Source organism: Phaethon aethereus (assembly GCF_964289735.1).
Source record: "Phaethon aethereus genome assembly, chromosome: Z".
NCBI lineage: Eukaryota > Metazoa > Chordata > Aves > Phaethontiformes > Phaethontidae > Phaethon > Phaethon aethereus.
In genome coordinates this window covers 14,281,449-14,297,515 of record NC_138577.1, presented here as the reverse complement: position 1 = coordinate 14,297,515, position 16,067 = coordinate 14,281,449, and the positions used below count along the sequence as shown (strand labels likewise).

At 41.5% G+C, this 16,067-nt stretch overlaps 1 protein-coding gene across 1 annotated transcript; it reads right to left on the bottom strand.

Annotated features, from left to right (window-relative positions):
• Window positions 1–1,140: 1,140 nt before the first annotated feature.
• On the bottom strand, window positions 1,141–15,296 carry DNAJC21 (DnaJ heat shock protein family (Hsp40) member C21; the record flags this gene model as incomplete). The annotated part of the gene is made up of 12 exons (XM_082012981.1): window positions 1,141–1,355; window positions 2,072–2,147; window positions 2,551–2,741; window positions 5,290–5,329; window positions 5,988–6,146; window positions 6,387–6,474; window positions 6,824–6,975; window positions 8,269–8,573; window positions 12,625–12,747; window positions 13,646–13,769; window positions 14,739–14,832; window positions 15,200–15,296. The coding sequence occupies 12 exons, from the start codon at window positions 15,294–15,296 to the stop codon at window positions 1,191–1,193; spliced, it is 1,614 nt and encodes a 537-aa protein (XP_081869107.1). The 3' UTR covers window positions 1,141–1,190.
• Between the last annotated feature and the right edge of the window lie 771 nt (window positions 15,297–16,067).

Genomic DNA, 16,067 nt, shown 5'->3' with positions numbered 1-16,067 from the left:
AGCAGTTGTTTAGCAAAGATGCAAACTCTGCCCAGTGAAGTAAGATGCCACACTTCTTTCTTACATAATCACTTTTTAAAATGTTTTAGTTTCAGTTTTTTTGGTTAGAAATTGAAGGAAGTAACAGTGTTGTGGACAGTCAGCAACATTTTAACATCTGAGTAATTCCTTGATGCAGTAAAAATAGCATGTCAACTTGTGGGGGCAGGAGAGTATTCTGCCATTTTGTGTGAGAAGCTGAAACTTGAGAGGAAGTTAGTTAATGCAAGATCAGTGCTTCTGGAACATTTCACTTTAGGGGTTTCCTGAACAACGTACTACAGCCCTTGCTGGGCACTGCCTCCTCCAGCTGCACTGACAATTCCTGTATAAAATCCACTTCTGCTCCAAAATCACATTTGCTAGCCCACCTTTTTTTTTTTTTTTAAGGTGCTACTCATGAACAGGTAGATTATGCATTTAAATAGAGGTTGCCAAGGCCCACATTGTTTTTCATTAGAAATCAGAACAAATTAATTTGTGTCACTCATTTATTTCTCCCTTCACTTACTACAGCAAGGTTCTTCCAACTGGACTTTTTTTCTTCCCCCAACACCTGGCATGGAGGTAGATGTACAAAACCCACAGGAATTGTCCACACTGATTAACCAGCTTTGTCATCTTACTCTTTCCCTTCTATCTGCTGCTTAACATAATCAAGTAATTTGAAACAGCCCTTGGGTATGGCAGAAGAAAAGCCTGTGTTCTTCCATGTCTTGGTGATGTTTCACCTTTGATGACAGATGACCAAAGCAGCACAGGCCCGTCTATTGGCTATGCTCACCCCGAGCTAAGCCCTCTCAAAAGAAAAGCAGCAACACAAGTGTTAAAATAACTTATTACTGCCTCTGCATGGGTGCTTTATCCATGCAAGTCTTTACAGGAATGCAAGGTGAGTAGCTTTGAATTACTATTTCCCCACTCACAATGTGAAAGCTGCTGAGAGGGTAAGTCAAATCCAGTCGTTAAAGAAAGGGTAATACACCAAAAGAAAGCACAGGTTCCTTCACAAGATAATATTCCTTTTGTTGCATTTTTTTTCTCTTCCCACATTTAGGACTTGCCTCTTCTGTTTAACTCTGAACACAGACAATGTGTACCTTTCAGTTTTGGGAGTTTTCATGTACGATGACTGTCATTGTAACAAAGTTCTATCTGTTTTTACGTTTCTCTTTTTTGTTTCTGGTGTTTACAGCTCCATTTACAGCTGGTGCTTCTGTTGCTTTTGCATGTCCCGTGGCTTTTAGGTGTTCAAACAGTTTATTTCGGGATGGAAACACACAGTTGCAGGTTACACAGTGGATGGGAATTTCATTCTACAATGAGGAAAAAAACCAAAATGCTTCACATTCATGTGGAATAGGGAACAAATATAATACACCAGTGTGCTGTATGCAGTTTCTTTTAGACAATAAAATGTGAATAAGCTGTTTGTTTCTATCACAGGTGTTCCATTACTGCTTAACAATTAAATATATACATTAAAAAAAAAAAAATCACAAGTGTAACTTCTTGACATTTTGAAGAGTACAAAGTAGAACCAAATACAAGAATAGAAGCCTTGCAAGTCTAGTTCAAGATAAAGAATACTTTTGATCTCACCTGACTATAGACATGGTACCTCCGGCTCTGAGATTTAGTTAATTTAGTAGGTCTTAGCTGTAGTTATTACAAGATTTTGCTCTTTTTGAGAAGCATCAACATTTGGAAAGATGCAAATGGTGCTGCCTGTCACCTGCTTGATGACAGCAGCTCTGTCTTCAATTGTTTAATTCATTTGGTTTGAACTGCCTGGGATACAGAGCTTTAGCAACTCTTAGAACTGAAATTTAGTCCTGCTCTTCTCTGCGAGGACAAGAGCTGATGTTCCAGTCTCATAGCTTCTAATAAAATCACAGGGATATAAACACCTGTATTATTAAAAAAGCAAAAAACTAAAACAGAATTTGTGGACTGGAGGTCATCAATCAACCAACCTTGTTTGTAGTAATATGACCACCAGCTTTTAAATAGTGTAAGTAATATGACATACCATTGTTGGGTGCTCTGAAGATGTCTTAGCAGGCTTTTTTGCATCCTTGGCTTTTTTCCCTTTTGGCTTAGTACTGCTGATAGACAAGAGAAACCAAGATCAGTGCACAAGAACATTCAACGTTTAAGAGCTTCTTAATTGGTTTTCAATCAATGCCTCCACTGCCTTCCCTTGTTCTTCCTTCACACAACATAATGCAAGTGCCTCCAGCAAAAAAAAATAAAAATCACTTAATTTATATGATAATTGTTGATCTCAAGATTCATCTAGGTCATGAATCAGCTACTGGTAAGTGATGCAGCAGCGATCTGTAATCAAACACCATTTCCAAACTAGATCCTAACACTCTTTGTTTAGTATCATATTTATTCAACTCAGATTTAGTGGAGTAGCCCCCACTCCACATTGGTGAATAAATCTAGACTTGTCTGACAGTATCAAACATGACACAGTGACTGCAATACTGCAAGCCAGCACACCTTTTTGCTTCACTTTTTGCTTCATTCACTTGTCCAGCAACTTCTGTGGCACTTGTATCCTCTGACACAGGACATCTTTGGCCGTCATTTATTAGTTCCTCTGCTGAGCCACGGTCCTTGTCTATGCCAGGCACCTCCTTTTGTTCAACTGTTTCTTCATCACCACTTTTATCAAAGGAGTCCTCGTAAGTCTGTCCAAACAGAAGAAATGCAAGTTAACTATTTTAAAGTTCATTAGTGATTATGTTTATAGTTTTGTACTGGTTTTGGCTGGAATAGAGTTAATTTTCTTCATAGTAGCTGGCATGGGTCTATGTTTTAGATTTTGCTGAAAACAGTGTTGATGGTACAGGGATGTTTTTGCTACTGCTGAGCAGTGCTTACACAGAGTCAAGGCCTTTTCTGCTTCTCACACCACCCCTCCAGCAAGCAGGCTGGGGGTACACAAGAAGCTGGGAGGTGACACAGCTGGGACAGCTGATCCCAACTGGCCAAAGAGATATTCCATACCATATGGCGTCATGCTCAGCATGTAAAGCTGGGGGAAGAAGAAGGCGGCGGGGGGGACGTTCAGAGTGATGGTGTTTTTCTTCCCAAGTAACCGTTATGTGTGATGGAGCCCTGCTTCCCTGGAGATGGCTGAACACCGGCCTGCCAGTGGGACGTGATGAATGAATTCCTTGTTTTGTGGCTTTTGCTTTCCCTATTAAACTGTCTTTATCTCAGCCCAGGAGTTTTCTCACTTTTACCCTTCCAATTCTCTCCCCCATCCCACCGGGGGGGAGAGAGCAAGTGGCTGTGTGGTGCTCAGTTGCTTGCTGGGGCTAAACCATGAGAAGTATTATACTCTTTTACCTCAAACACAGGTGGGTGGAGAGAACAGAAAGCCACAAACCCTCTTAATTTTACTATGTGTTTTCAGTGAGATTGTAATGGGTAAAACCTTAGTTCTCCTGTTTTGAAAGATGAGGCCACCTGTGATGAAGGGAAGAAACAGCAATAAAACAGCCTCTAGAACTACAGAAGAGGAGAATGAAGGTAATTTTTAATCATACACAGGGCTCATTCTGTTCTGGCTACTATTTCACATAAGATAGTGGCTTTGCTTTTAACTTTGCAAAACGTTAATTATTTAGACTGAAGTTTTCTGTGCCAGACATCTGCATTAGGACACTTGAGCCAGAATAACTGAGCTGACTGAAACTAGACAGACACACTGTATTTTCCCTCCCTAACATCAGAAACACTGTGAGTCTTTTCCACATACAAGAAGACAGAGTAGACTCAATAAATGCAGTTTGGCAAAAGATCAACCCCTGAGCATGTCTGAAGCAAAACTCAGCTCCCAAAAGCAGGATAACAAATTTGTCCTAACGCTACATTAATGCAACTCTAGCACCTCTAGTATCTTTTGCAGTCTCAGCTACCTGAAAAAACTTGGCTAATCCATCTACCTCCAGGAAAAGAAAATGAAAATCATAGCAATTCTCTGCACTCCATAAAGCTTGGTAGAGGATGGAGATTATGTTTCCAGAAGAATCTCTCTACAGAAGATTCCAGCTCAGGCTACACTAGGTAGCATGCTACCTACTGTCAGGGCTGCAGAAGACCTCGTGACCAAACTGATGGAAAAGAGACACAGTGCCTTATATGCAACATACGCAGTCAGAATGACACCTTCTGATTTCAAACTGAGGAGGCAAGAGTTGAACAGGAGCCAGATGGCCTGCATGGAAACAAGGAGGCCAAGTCAATATTGACTTGGACTATGCAATATCAGCCAAAAGAGAAGCAAGAAAAATCCAGTTGCTTCAAAGTCTCGGGGAAGTTTCTTGAGGATGAGAGATAATGATGGTGTGGGAGAGGGCAGAGAAGGTGAAGACATAATAGGAGACTAGAGGGATTAGGTTGTGGGAGGACAGAAGACCATCCTGGGAAAGGGTGGAAGAGACAAGACCTGGTACAGATAGCTTACTGGGACAAGGCTAGGATTGAGGTAGGAAGCAAAGAAGAGGTAAGACTTGAAAAGGATCAAGCTTGAGGAAGACAGACAGAAGAGTTTTCTCACTGTGGCACTCCTGCCACTCAAGCCTGAAACAGCTTGCAGTTCTTGAATTTCACACTGCTGCTGCCAGCACAAATATGTCATACCATGCAGAGACTCAGATCCTGGTGTATGACATGTTGGTGGAACTCATGTTTGCAATTCAACTAAAAGGTGGAATGGATGTGTCCAAACACCTACAGTGTCAGTAGGATGCCAATAATGTATTACTTCCCTCCCACCCCACCCCCATCCCAGGTTAGAGATCAACAAACAGTACATTATACCAACTCTACCAACCAAAGCAGAAAATGACCACCAAACAATCGAGCTGCTAATGCACTAAAGGCCGTTTCTGGTCTTTCTGATCAATTCCTTGCGTTATCCCTATCTGCCTGTTTCCATCTGTTTTCCTTACACTTCAGACTGTAGCATTTTTAGAGCCAGCACCACATTTATTAGGATCTGCACAAACAGAACAAAGTGAGGACTATGAGATTATTATCATAAAATATGACCATAATAAGTGTAATTAAAAATATTTTGCAGTCAAAGAACAATTAAAGATATCTGAAAACAGTGTTCAAGTTCTGTAGGATTTCAAGTTCTCTCTTACTTTTCAGAACAAAAAGAATGTTAAGAGGTAACAAAACTGGGTTGTAAGGTTCCCTGAGTATCTTTATATGACTACATACCATCATTGTTTTTTGCCTCCTTCTCTGCTTCTTTGAGAGTCTGTAAAGATAAAAATTTAAAATTACCTCTTTTCAAGAAAAAAACCAAAACAAGCACAAGTTCTAAAAACGTATGAAGTTATATTTTTGCTTATCCTTATAACACAGTATTAGGGAGACAGTAGCCACAAATAGAAAATTACTCATGCCTGAAATGAAAACAGTTCCCCATAGCTACTCATTGCATTTAGAAAAACACTTAGTCTGCTCAGACTGAACTTGAAGATACTAGTGAGATAGCTGGTATTATGTTTTGGCCATTCAAAAAATGAAGTTGTGCAACTTACTTCATCCATTCTGATTTTATGCACACTCATTTTCTATGTATGCCAGCATCCAACTGACAAAAAGTACCAAAAAAGTACCAAGTCAATAGACACTGGCCCTGTACAAGTTCTCCTGTTCAAAATATAACAATTACTACTTTTCCTTAACATGTATCTTTAAGGAGCAGAGAAAATATGAGGCTATTACTCTACAACATTTGAATCCTATAATAATGCACGCATTTTACTGGAACTCTGATGCTAAGAAATATTTTAAATTGCACAATACTGTGAGTTCCAACACAACTATAAATCATCAGAAGCTCCCTCTTGAGGGCTTCCAGGACTTACTAAATCATTAGTCACGATAAAATTAAAACCAATTTAAAGTACTTCTGCTTGGGCATGTCTTCTGCTTCTTCCTCCTCTTTGGTATGTATTCCATTTGCATCATCCAAAGACACAGGAAATTTCCCTTCTTCTTCTTCCAGTTGCTGTCGTAACAGTGCTACCATCTCTCGATGCTTCTTTGATTTTTCGTGATTCTTCACACTGTGAAGACAAACAGATCACTACTGCAAGTAGCTCTGAGCAGACATTGTTATATTTACATGTATGTTAATAACAGGCCCATCATTCATCACTAATAAGTATGGAAAATTCTGCTCTGACAATGTCTCTACTGGAAATGTGACACTGACCATTATGTGAAGTTAAAGTCTTTAAAATGCATTTTGAAAACAGTTAAAACCCAACACCCTCACCCCCAAATCCCCAACCACAAGCACTTACGCTTTCTCAGTTTTTAACAATTTGTCACAAGCAGGGCAGTACAGACCATCAACAAATTCAGCATCTTCAGTCTCATCATTCAGTTTGTCTGAAGAGATCAGTGGGGATCAGAGAGACAAAGTCAGATGAATGATTGAGTAAGCTGCTCTTAAAGCCCCAGCAAATAGTCACAGCACTGACATTCAACTCCTTTAGCATTACTGACACACAGACAGATAAAGACCATCTCACCAAATCATACATTAGCATAAATTAACAGCTATAGCTTGATGTCTTCTCATGGAAAATGGAAAACACCAGGGAGGGCCAGACTCTAGCCTGGCACACCTCAGCTGGAGGCAGGGAGTTGCACTACAGTCAGAACTGTGAACTTGGGGCTTTAAGTGCAACGAGTCAGGCTACAACAACTCAATATAGATCACCCCCTACACCCATACCTTCGATGCCTTTTGTCTCCTGTTCTTCTAACTCATCTTCATCACCCGATCCATCTCCAAATTCCTTTTCATATTGTGCCTCCATCTCTTGCAACTCTCTTTCCAGATCTGACATAGCTATCCAGCTCTGCTCTTTATACTGCTCAGCAAGCCTTTAAGTAGAGTAATACAGTAACTTCTACATTGTGTCCATGAGGTGCAAATTACAGAAACAGTATTATTTAAATGATAACTTGTTCTTCTCTGGTATTTTAGGAGGAAAGTCCTGAACATATTTTGATGGAGCAAACAATTGTCTGTAGGGCCTGGAAATCTGAGCAGTTAATTTGTGATGTCAATGGGCACATCTATGTTGCAAGTTAAGAGGTATTAACGTAGGTGGGTCCTGCTTGAATTTCAGGCAGGAAATACTATGCAGCATGGTCAATAACAAGCTGACAGCAAGAAAGTCAGCTCAATTCTTAAAGCAGTTGAGCAGCTTTTATCTGCTGCAAGATCCAAACCCACGAACAGTACAAGACCACAAAAACCAGAAGCACATTACTCCTTGACTCTGCGCTATGGGAATGTACCAGCTCAGTTTTCCAAATTTAAGTGTAGTCCAAGTTATCAATCAGTGAACCACAGCACAGATGAACTTTGATCCAGCTGGCTCCCGGACTCAGAATTACAAAGCCATTTCTCAGTAAATGCATAACTCTGCTTCATTCTCCCTTGGAGTTGGGGGGAAATTTACATAAAATATTCCATATATTTGAATTATTATTGTATAATTTCAATCAATATGCAATTATTTTCCAAGTGCATGCTTATTAGGAATTTAAGCTTCTTCCTCCCATTTGCAGGCAAAAGCTCTTCTAGTTGGAAGAATAAATTGTGCTTACACTCCACTTTGGAGATCACCTCTTCCTTCTACTTAATTTTGGGGGAAAAAAAAAAGCATCCAAAAAAAAAAAAAGCATTTAGTCCAATGAAAGGGTCCTTTCTGAAGAGTTAAAAGCAAAACCAAAACTAAGTTCATTTTTCCCACTTTCTTTTTAGCAGGTACAGTTCTAAGGCAGATGCTGCTTTAAGTCCAGGTTGTCACAGTCCTGTTCTCCCTCATTCTAAAACATACACTCTTTTTTCTTTAAGGGAACGATGATAACTATTAGATCTTACTTGCCCAGATAAGTAAAAGCACACTGGATTCTGTGCGACTACAGGCAGTTATCTGCAACACACAGATAACTATCCCCTGGTTATCTTAGACCTCTACGTGTCAGTACAATGCAGAGACACTCAAGTTTTAAAAAGCTCAGACTTGAGACCAAAACTAATATATAAAATTTTCAAGGATGTTTAAAAGAGTAGGTAGAGCTACTATTAGAACCCAGCTTTATACAGTCCCCTCATGGATAGCTTCTCCAAGTTTAAAAGAAAAGATTTGTTCCACATTTACATACTTGGCTTGTTTGAGCTTCTGCTGCCTCCGAAATTCCTCTGCTTTCCTAGTTTTTTCTGCATTTTGTTCTTCTACAAGTTTTCTGTGAGCCTGTACTCTTTTATCCCTTTTACGAATAAAGGCTACTAGCTGGCGGACCATTTCATTCCTCTCTTTCCTTGCTTTATCTCTCGTTTTCTTGTTCTCTTTTTCCATAGCTCGTTTCTCCCAGCGGTTTGAAGCTTGTCGTGTATCATATTCTTCTTTCCAAGCAAAGTTTTTCTGAGTACAGAAACTCTGCCAATATGCATAGAAAGGGTGGACTACCTGTAATAAAAAATAATTTAAACAAGTCACTTCTTTGGGACACACACACACAAAACCCATACCAAATAATTCAGGACTTTTGTAGCAGTTTTCTGTCTTCTATACAGGTCACAGTCTTCCCTCAGAGTATAAATAAATCACATGATGGTTTAGAGAAATGTCTAATATCATCCTAAAAAGTTTCAAACCATGCAAAATCAAAAACCTAGTCTAAACTACTCCAAACTGCAACTTCTAAAAAAATATCCCCTTGCAGGACTAGATCATCCTGACACTAGTGCCCCATTACTTCGCTGTGCTGTACTTTTCCTGTCAAACCAAAAAGCACAATCAGCATCAGATATGCTGTCTGCAAGAAGGCATATGCACGTATTGCCCAAGAACCATCATACCAAATTACACCAAAGGTCAGCCGTACATTTCTAACAGCACCCAGTGTGACCAGCACAAAAAGAGCAATAAAACAAACACATGTACATAATACTATTTCTTCCCTGCTTCCCAATCAAGTCAGAAATTAATAGCCCTTGATGGATTTTTCTTTCATGAATTTGTTTAATATTTCTTTTATTAACCCATGTAAATTGTTGGCAGATACAATAGCACATGACTTGCACAGTTTAACAAGGGGCTATGTGAAGATGCACTAACTTCTGTTTTGTTAGCAAATTATACGACTGCAGGTTAAAACAATGTCCTCTAGTTCTCACATGAAAAGAAACAGTAGATGATCTTTCCTTATTGTCCTTCCTTTGACTATTAATGAGCAAATGCTGGATTAATAAAATGGCATAATAATTAATTTTTGTTTTGGTTTCTATTTCTCTCCAAATATAACCTTCTGCATTTTCAGGAATATTATATATTCAGGAAAGATGGTATGTCTAAACTCCCTTCTTACATTACTTGCCCCACTAAGCTGCTGTGACAAGCATGCTCCCCCTGACCTGCCCCAACCTGACCTTTATCTTGCATAACCCTGCTCAAGCCATAACCACCCGTGGTGGTTGCAATGGATGCATCTGGTCATGATGGCTGCATCCAGCTCAAAGTGGATTCAGGAGACAGGTAATAACACAATAGCCACAGACTAATTTGAGCAATGTGCTGACAGTGCTGGTCAACATACGACTCAGGACAAGTTTCAAAGAAACTAAAACCTGTGATCGGTATGCAAATATGACTCATAGTCAATCACCTTACCCCCCATAAATTGTGAGCAGACCAAGAGCCGTTTGAGCTCTCCTGCACAGCAGTGGGCTGCTTGACAGTTTCTCCCCTTGAGTAGGGATGCCTTGCAAGCTTACACATGCTGCAGAGACTCCTTACTTCTCAATACTGCGAGATTCCTTGCTGCAACAAATCCTCTGTGAGTGACTAATAGCTTGCTAAACTTCATAAACTTCACTAAGATTATATGTTAGATTGATTGTATGCATATAATCCCTTAGACATAAATCATTGACCAAGTCTGGGACTAGGATTGGATCCAGACACACCTAGACTCCTCTGACTTTAGAAAGCAAGGGGGTCCTCTCTGAACCTCATGACTCAATCAAAGGGTCTCCCCGACAAGTCTGACCTACCGTGTTCTCTATACAGTAAACAGTCAAGTGTACCTTGCCATCAAATCTTGTTAAACCACTGCCGCATTTGCTATAAAACTTTGTTAAATCGCTGGTTTATATCAATAAACATATTGCTGCTTCTCTCTTATGAGTGAAGTGCATCAGTCCATCTGTGATGGATGCCTTTTTACTACTTACTCCTACATGCACTACTGTTTATATTTTGGTATGCCTCATAGAAGTATTTAACCCAACTGTTTATTATCTCTTCTTCTAGTATCTCCTCCTCTCCTCCTTCTGCTATTGGTATTCATATGGACTACAACTATCAACACCTCAACGCTAATTTCTAATGGCCTATCCACATACAAAGGTTTATGGCTGTGGCCTCTGCCAGGTAAATCACTACAGTTTTTTCTCTGCTATCACAAAAACCCAGCTCTAAATAAATATTATTTAAATAAAATAAAATTTTAAATAATAATATTTAATTAAATTAAATATTCATATTTAATCCAATAATCTGAGTGAGATTAGTCTCCCTGTCTCAGATTTCTGCTTTAGAAGGGGGTATCTTCTGCACAAAAGGGTGCGCAGCCACCAACTGATGACAGAGATCATCTTCCCCTTCACCAGCTGTATGGGCTAAGACTTCCCTCCTAGTCAGAAACTACCTGAAATAAATACAAGCACATCTCTGACACTCTCCAGAAGTACAGAGAGTACGTACAGAGCTGTATAGCAGCTCTTGCTGAACTCCCAGGTGGATTTTGTTTTGCCTACTACTCATACTTGGAGATGACTGCTTTTGTTTCTGCATCTAATTGGCCTACCAGTCTTGTTTTCCCATGAAGTCTTGTGAATTCACAGACTTAAGAAAATCTTCCCTGGCTGCCTAGCATTGATCAAGCTGCCTCTCAAGCTTCTTGCAAATTAACTCAGTAGACTGAACCAGAGAGCATTCACAGCACAAATTTTGAAGCCTCTGTAGAATTTTTGTAGCTCCCTTCTAAAACTTTTTCTTTTCCCACAATACTCCCACTGAGTAGAGAAGTGGGCACTGTAATGCTGGAATCCTCTAACACTGTAATCTCTGTCTGAATAAAAGATAACGGGGATGACTACTTTCCCATTTAACTGAAACTATTTCCCATAAAATATCCCTATGAATTCCCTGTAATAAAAAAAAAGTGAGCATTCTACTTCCAGAACAGCATGAATAAGGCAGATGCCAAAGCATGCTAGTGCTAGAATTCCAGCCATTTTTGCAGTTATTAATTGACAGCATAAAAGCTATTTTTGGTCTATAATCATACCTATGCCATGGCCTCTAAATAAGCAGTTTTCAAAAGATGTTTCAAGATAACTCCATTAAAAGACAGATTTTAGCAGTTTCAGAGGCATTAAATAGCCTCTCCCTGGGAAAGATTTGCATTTGTTAAGCCATCCTGTAATTTACCTGACATTCCAACACCCATTCTGACACTTCTTAGTTTGATTTATAACTTTGTTTCCAACTCCAGCCAAGTTTTGTACCACTGAACTTACTAATTTTTTAAGGTATGTATCAATTTAAATTTAATAAATAATTAGTCATACACTACATTTTTACTAAAAATGAAGGGAGAAGTAGCAGACTAGGAGAAACATTTGAATACACTGATGCTGTGCAGTTATTCACTGGGTAAAGTGCTATTACTTTACTATTTAATTTCACTACAGGAATACTGGTAACCTTAAAAAAATTGTAAATCTGATAGAATATAAGAAATAGTTGGCAAACCAGATGACAAGAATTTAAGTGTCCCCCACACATTTTCCTTTCTTGCTTCCTCAAGGAAAGCATGCAACATTTTGGAAATGCAATCTTACTACAGAGTAATTGTAGATGACAAGAGTATCATAGTGGGAGCTCATACTGCAGGTCAACCACCACACCTCCCATTTTCTAAAGGTTGTATTATGCAGTAAGTGCTATGCAGTTTTCCCAAATGAGGCAAGAAAGTCCATCTTGCTTAAAAAAAATTATGTCAATATCCCTTTCTGTAATGTACATTGCATTAAAACACTGGTAAACTATTCTCATCAGGAAGCAAAGAAAACATCTGCTCATTTGTTTTAGAGACTTTGCACTTAAGTTTCATTGGCATAATTGATGGTTAGCCCTGTGAAGTGTTTGTCTGACAACTTACCCTAAAAGCCTGGCTAATAATATAGTCCAACAGGAAATACCAATTTTAATTCACCTAAATATTATGAATCAGAACACAAGCACTTCCTTTTCAGTAATGGTATACAGTAGTAAAGACAGCAGGTGCATGGTTTTGTATTCACCTCAGAGATCAGCAGGAGCCTTTCCTTTGATTTCAGCGTGGGACAAAGGACAGACAGTTGGACTTGATAATCTTAAAGGTCTTTTCCAACCTTAACGATTCTATGACTCAACTGTGTTACTTTCAGTTCAGATTTACACTTGCTCTTACCGTATCATAGTCACTTTGGGAATATCCAAACGTAGGGAATTCTTCAATATCTTCCTGGGTCATATATTCCATTTCTTCTTTTGCAATCTTTTCAAAAACTTGTCGATAGACTGCAAAGAATCCCTGAAATAAATTTAAAAAAAAAATCTGACTGATTTTGCATGGCTCAATAATAGATGTACAAATGCTAAGCTACAGTAGTGTGTTTTAGAGAAGTATCACAATTCTGCAACAGCAACTCAAAATCAGGGTAAAGGCCTTGTAAGCACTTGCTCTAGATAGTAGGACCCTTCTGTTTAACAAAGTTCCCATCCTCTCACATTCCTTTTATTTCCATCTCCTTCATGTAGTCTCCATCTCTCTCACACATCACGCATCTGTATTAAAATCTAAACAAAAAAAAAGTTTCAGCATGCTGGAGATGTTGATAAGTTTTTGGTTACACAGGATCAAGTTTTGAGGAAGTTCCAAATACAAAATTCACTACTAAGTATCCTCTCTCTTTTTAAATTGAGACATTACTAACTCACTCCTAGCATATTGACACAAAGACAGATAAGGATTTTCTCTGGCAGAGGTTTTTCTAATCACCTGGAGCTTAAGTCAAATGTCTTAAAATCCAACAGGGAATTCAATTAGAGGAAGCACACCTTCTCCAAGCACTGTTGTTATATTGGTTTTTGTTTTAGTTTGAAGCATTCTAGCTTGTTAGAGATATTTCTAAATAAACAGACACTACTACAAAGCATTGGAATGCTTCACTACATAATGTAAATAAACAATATACACACACTCTGTAGCTGAATGGTATAGTTGGAACTCATGACTAAGTAACTGTTGGACAATAAGCGGGAATTAAAGCTTCCCTAAGCATCCAGCATGTTTTGTCTTAGAAATATTTGTGTAAGCATTATTACTACCTATGCTCAAAAATTCCACACATAGCTTTTCAACATGAAGTAAATGCCAACACTTTCCATAAAATTTAAATTGATTCACTAAAGATTAATTAATTTGTTACCTTTTCATCATCTCCATATCCAGAGTAACAGCTAACAGTGAAGTAGTGCAGCAGATCTAAACTATCATCTTGATAGTCTCCATCAACTCCTCCTTTCAGCAGAGCCTCCCTGTGATTATCATACCTAGCAAAAATTCACAGTATCAAGGATGTATAGACACAGAACACTCCTCAGCGCTGGTTAGCTGTATCAGTACACGTATCAGCTCAATGTATAGCTTAGCTCAGTGTCTGGAATTTGTCTCTTGTATACAAAGAATTCAGAGAGAGAAAAAAAGGCTCAGTAAATATTCTCTCTTGACCTTTAGTTTACTTACTACTACTTTATCTGCAATATCTGTATCAGCATTTCTTAATGGGCGGCTAGCAAACACATTTCAGCAAGATGCTTCAATGACCTTTCAGAAATAGGTAGGACATTATTTAAATCACCAAATACTTAAAACACACACACAAAAACTCAAATCATACATTAGTAGATAAAAACTGAAAAATGGTACTCTCCTTTCAAGAAGGACAAATTTTAGTACAGGTGGTTTTGGCTGCATAATCTGGTAGATGCTTCAGCCCATTTGAAAAACAAGCTACACAAGACATTTAAAGTAGCAATCTCTTAAAAAGAGATGTGTGTGCATATTCCAGATGAGGACTGTTAGACAAACACCATATTTCTATGTTTCAACAAATGTATGTTATTAAGGCTTAACATCTGCAGCCAACCAACAGCATACTAAACACCTGCCATGTGCTCTGTGGCATTGGCTCTTCCCCGCTATGCTACACCTGCAAGCTGCCTCCTGCTCCGGGAGGAAGGAACAGAGGCCAACGCCGGCGCCTCCCCAAAGCACCCCTCAGCGCACAGCCCACACCACCTCCAAAACAGGAGGAGGGTGTGGGTGCGCAGCTGTACCTCTCCAGGAGGCTGCACGTTGCGTGGCTCCCAGCCCTCTCAAAGCCTGAAGCAAAGTGGCTGCTCCTGCCACAGAGGCCCGTGCTGGCTTGCAGCAAGGCCCAGCGAGAGGCAAATTCAGAGTCCTGGCTGAGACAAAATTAAAAGTCTCCTCCAGGCCGCTACCAGATGAACACTACTCACCAGGCTCTTTCCTGGGGGTCACTGAGAACGTCGTACGCGGCCTGGATTAACTTGAACTGCTCCGCTGCCTCCTCCGCGTTCTCTAGGTTTTTATCTACAGGACGATTTAATGAAATTGTAAACGCTTCGAGACACGACGGCAGCACCCACCACAACTGCTTCAGCATCAGAGGCGGGCCCGCCAAGCCGCGGGCGCTGCCGCAAGCCCCGGCACGCTGCCCGCGCGCTGCCTCCCGGCCCCGCTCCCCGCAGGCCCCCGCGACAGACCCGGCGCGACCCAGTCGGCACCATGGCGGAGCACCGACGGCAGCCGCCCGCGAGGAAAAGGCGCCTCCCCCACTCCACCCCCCCACCGTTGCAGACGGGGTCCCGCGGGGCCCGGTGAGGCCGAGGCAGGCCGGGTACCCTCCTCAGGCCTGCGGCCGGGCTGGGCCCGCGGGGGGCGGGCGTCGCGACCGTACCCGGGTGCCAGCGCAGCGCCAGCCGGCGGTACGCCCGCTTCAGATCCTCCTCGGTGGCGTCGCGCTTCACCCCCAGCACGTCGTAGTGACACCTCATGGCGGCGGCTCCGCGTGCGGAGCAGCACCGGCCGGCCGGCAGCGCAGCCAAGGCGGAGGCGGGGCCATAAGGAGCCCGGGCCGGCACCGCCGCCACCGCCCCCCGCCGGGAGGAGCTACGCGGGCGGGAGGCGGGGCGGGCCCCGCCGCCGCCGCCGCCGCCGCCGCCGCCGCCGCCGCCGCCGCCGCCGCCGCCGCCGCCGCGCTGTGCCACCCGGCCGCTGGCGGCGGCGGGAGAAGAGCGGGAAGCTGCCGCCCCCACCCGAACGGCCAGATTCTGGTCGTACGGTCACCCGCTGCCAAGTAACCGAATGCCTTGTGCTAGAATTTCTGTGGACGCGCCGGGGCTCGGAGGTACGGCCAATGCAGCGCCCGTGTCTCAGGTTATCAAGTGTGTTTATTTTGTTTTGACACCTGTGCTCTTCAGAGATCTCAGGTTTGCCCAGCCACATGTATCGGTTGGCACTGCATGAACTGAGGTTTGTATTAGACAATAAGATCATAGAGTCATAGAATAGTTTTGGTTGGAAGAGAGCTTTAAAGGTCATCTAGTCCAACCCCCGTTGGGAGACCTGGGGCTTTGGGTCGATGGCAAGCTGAATACGAGTCAACAGTGTGCCCTGGCAGCCAAAAGGGCCTACCGTGTCCTGGGGTGCATCAGGCACAGCACAGCTGGTCGGTTGAGGGAGGTGATTGTCCCCCTCTACACCACACGCGCCTCAATGTAAGAAGAACATCAAACTACTAGAGTATGTCCAGAGGAGAGTGACCA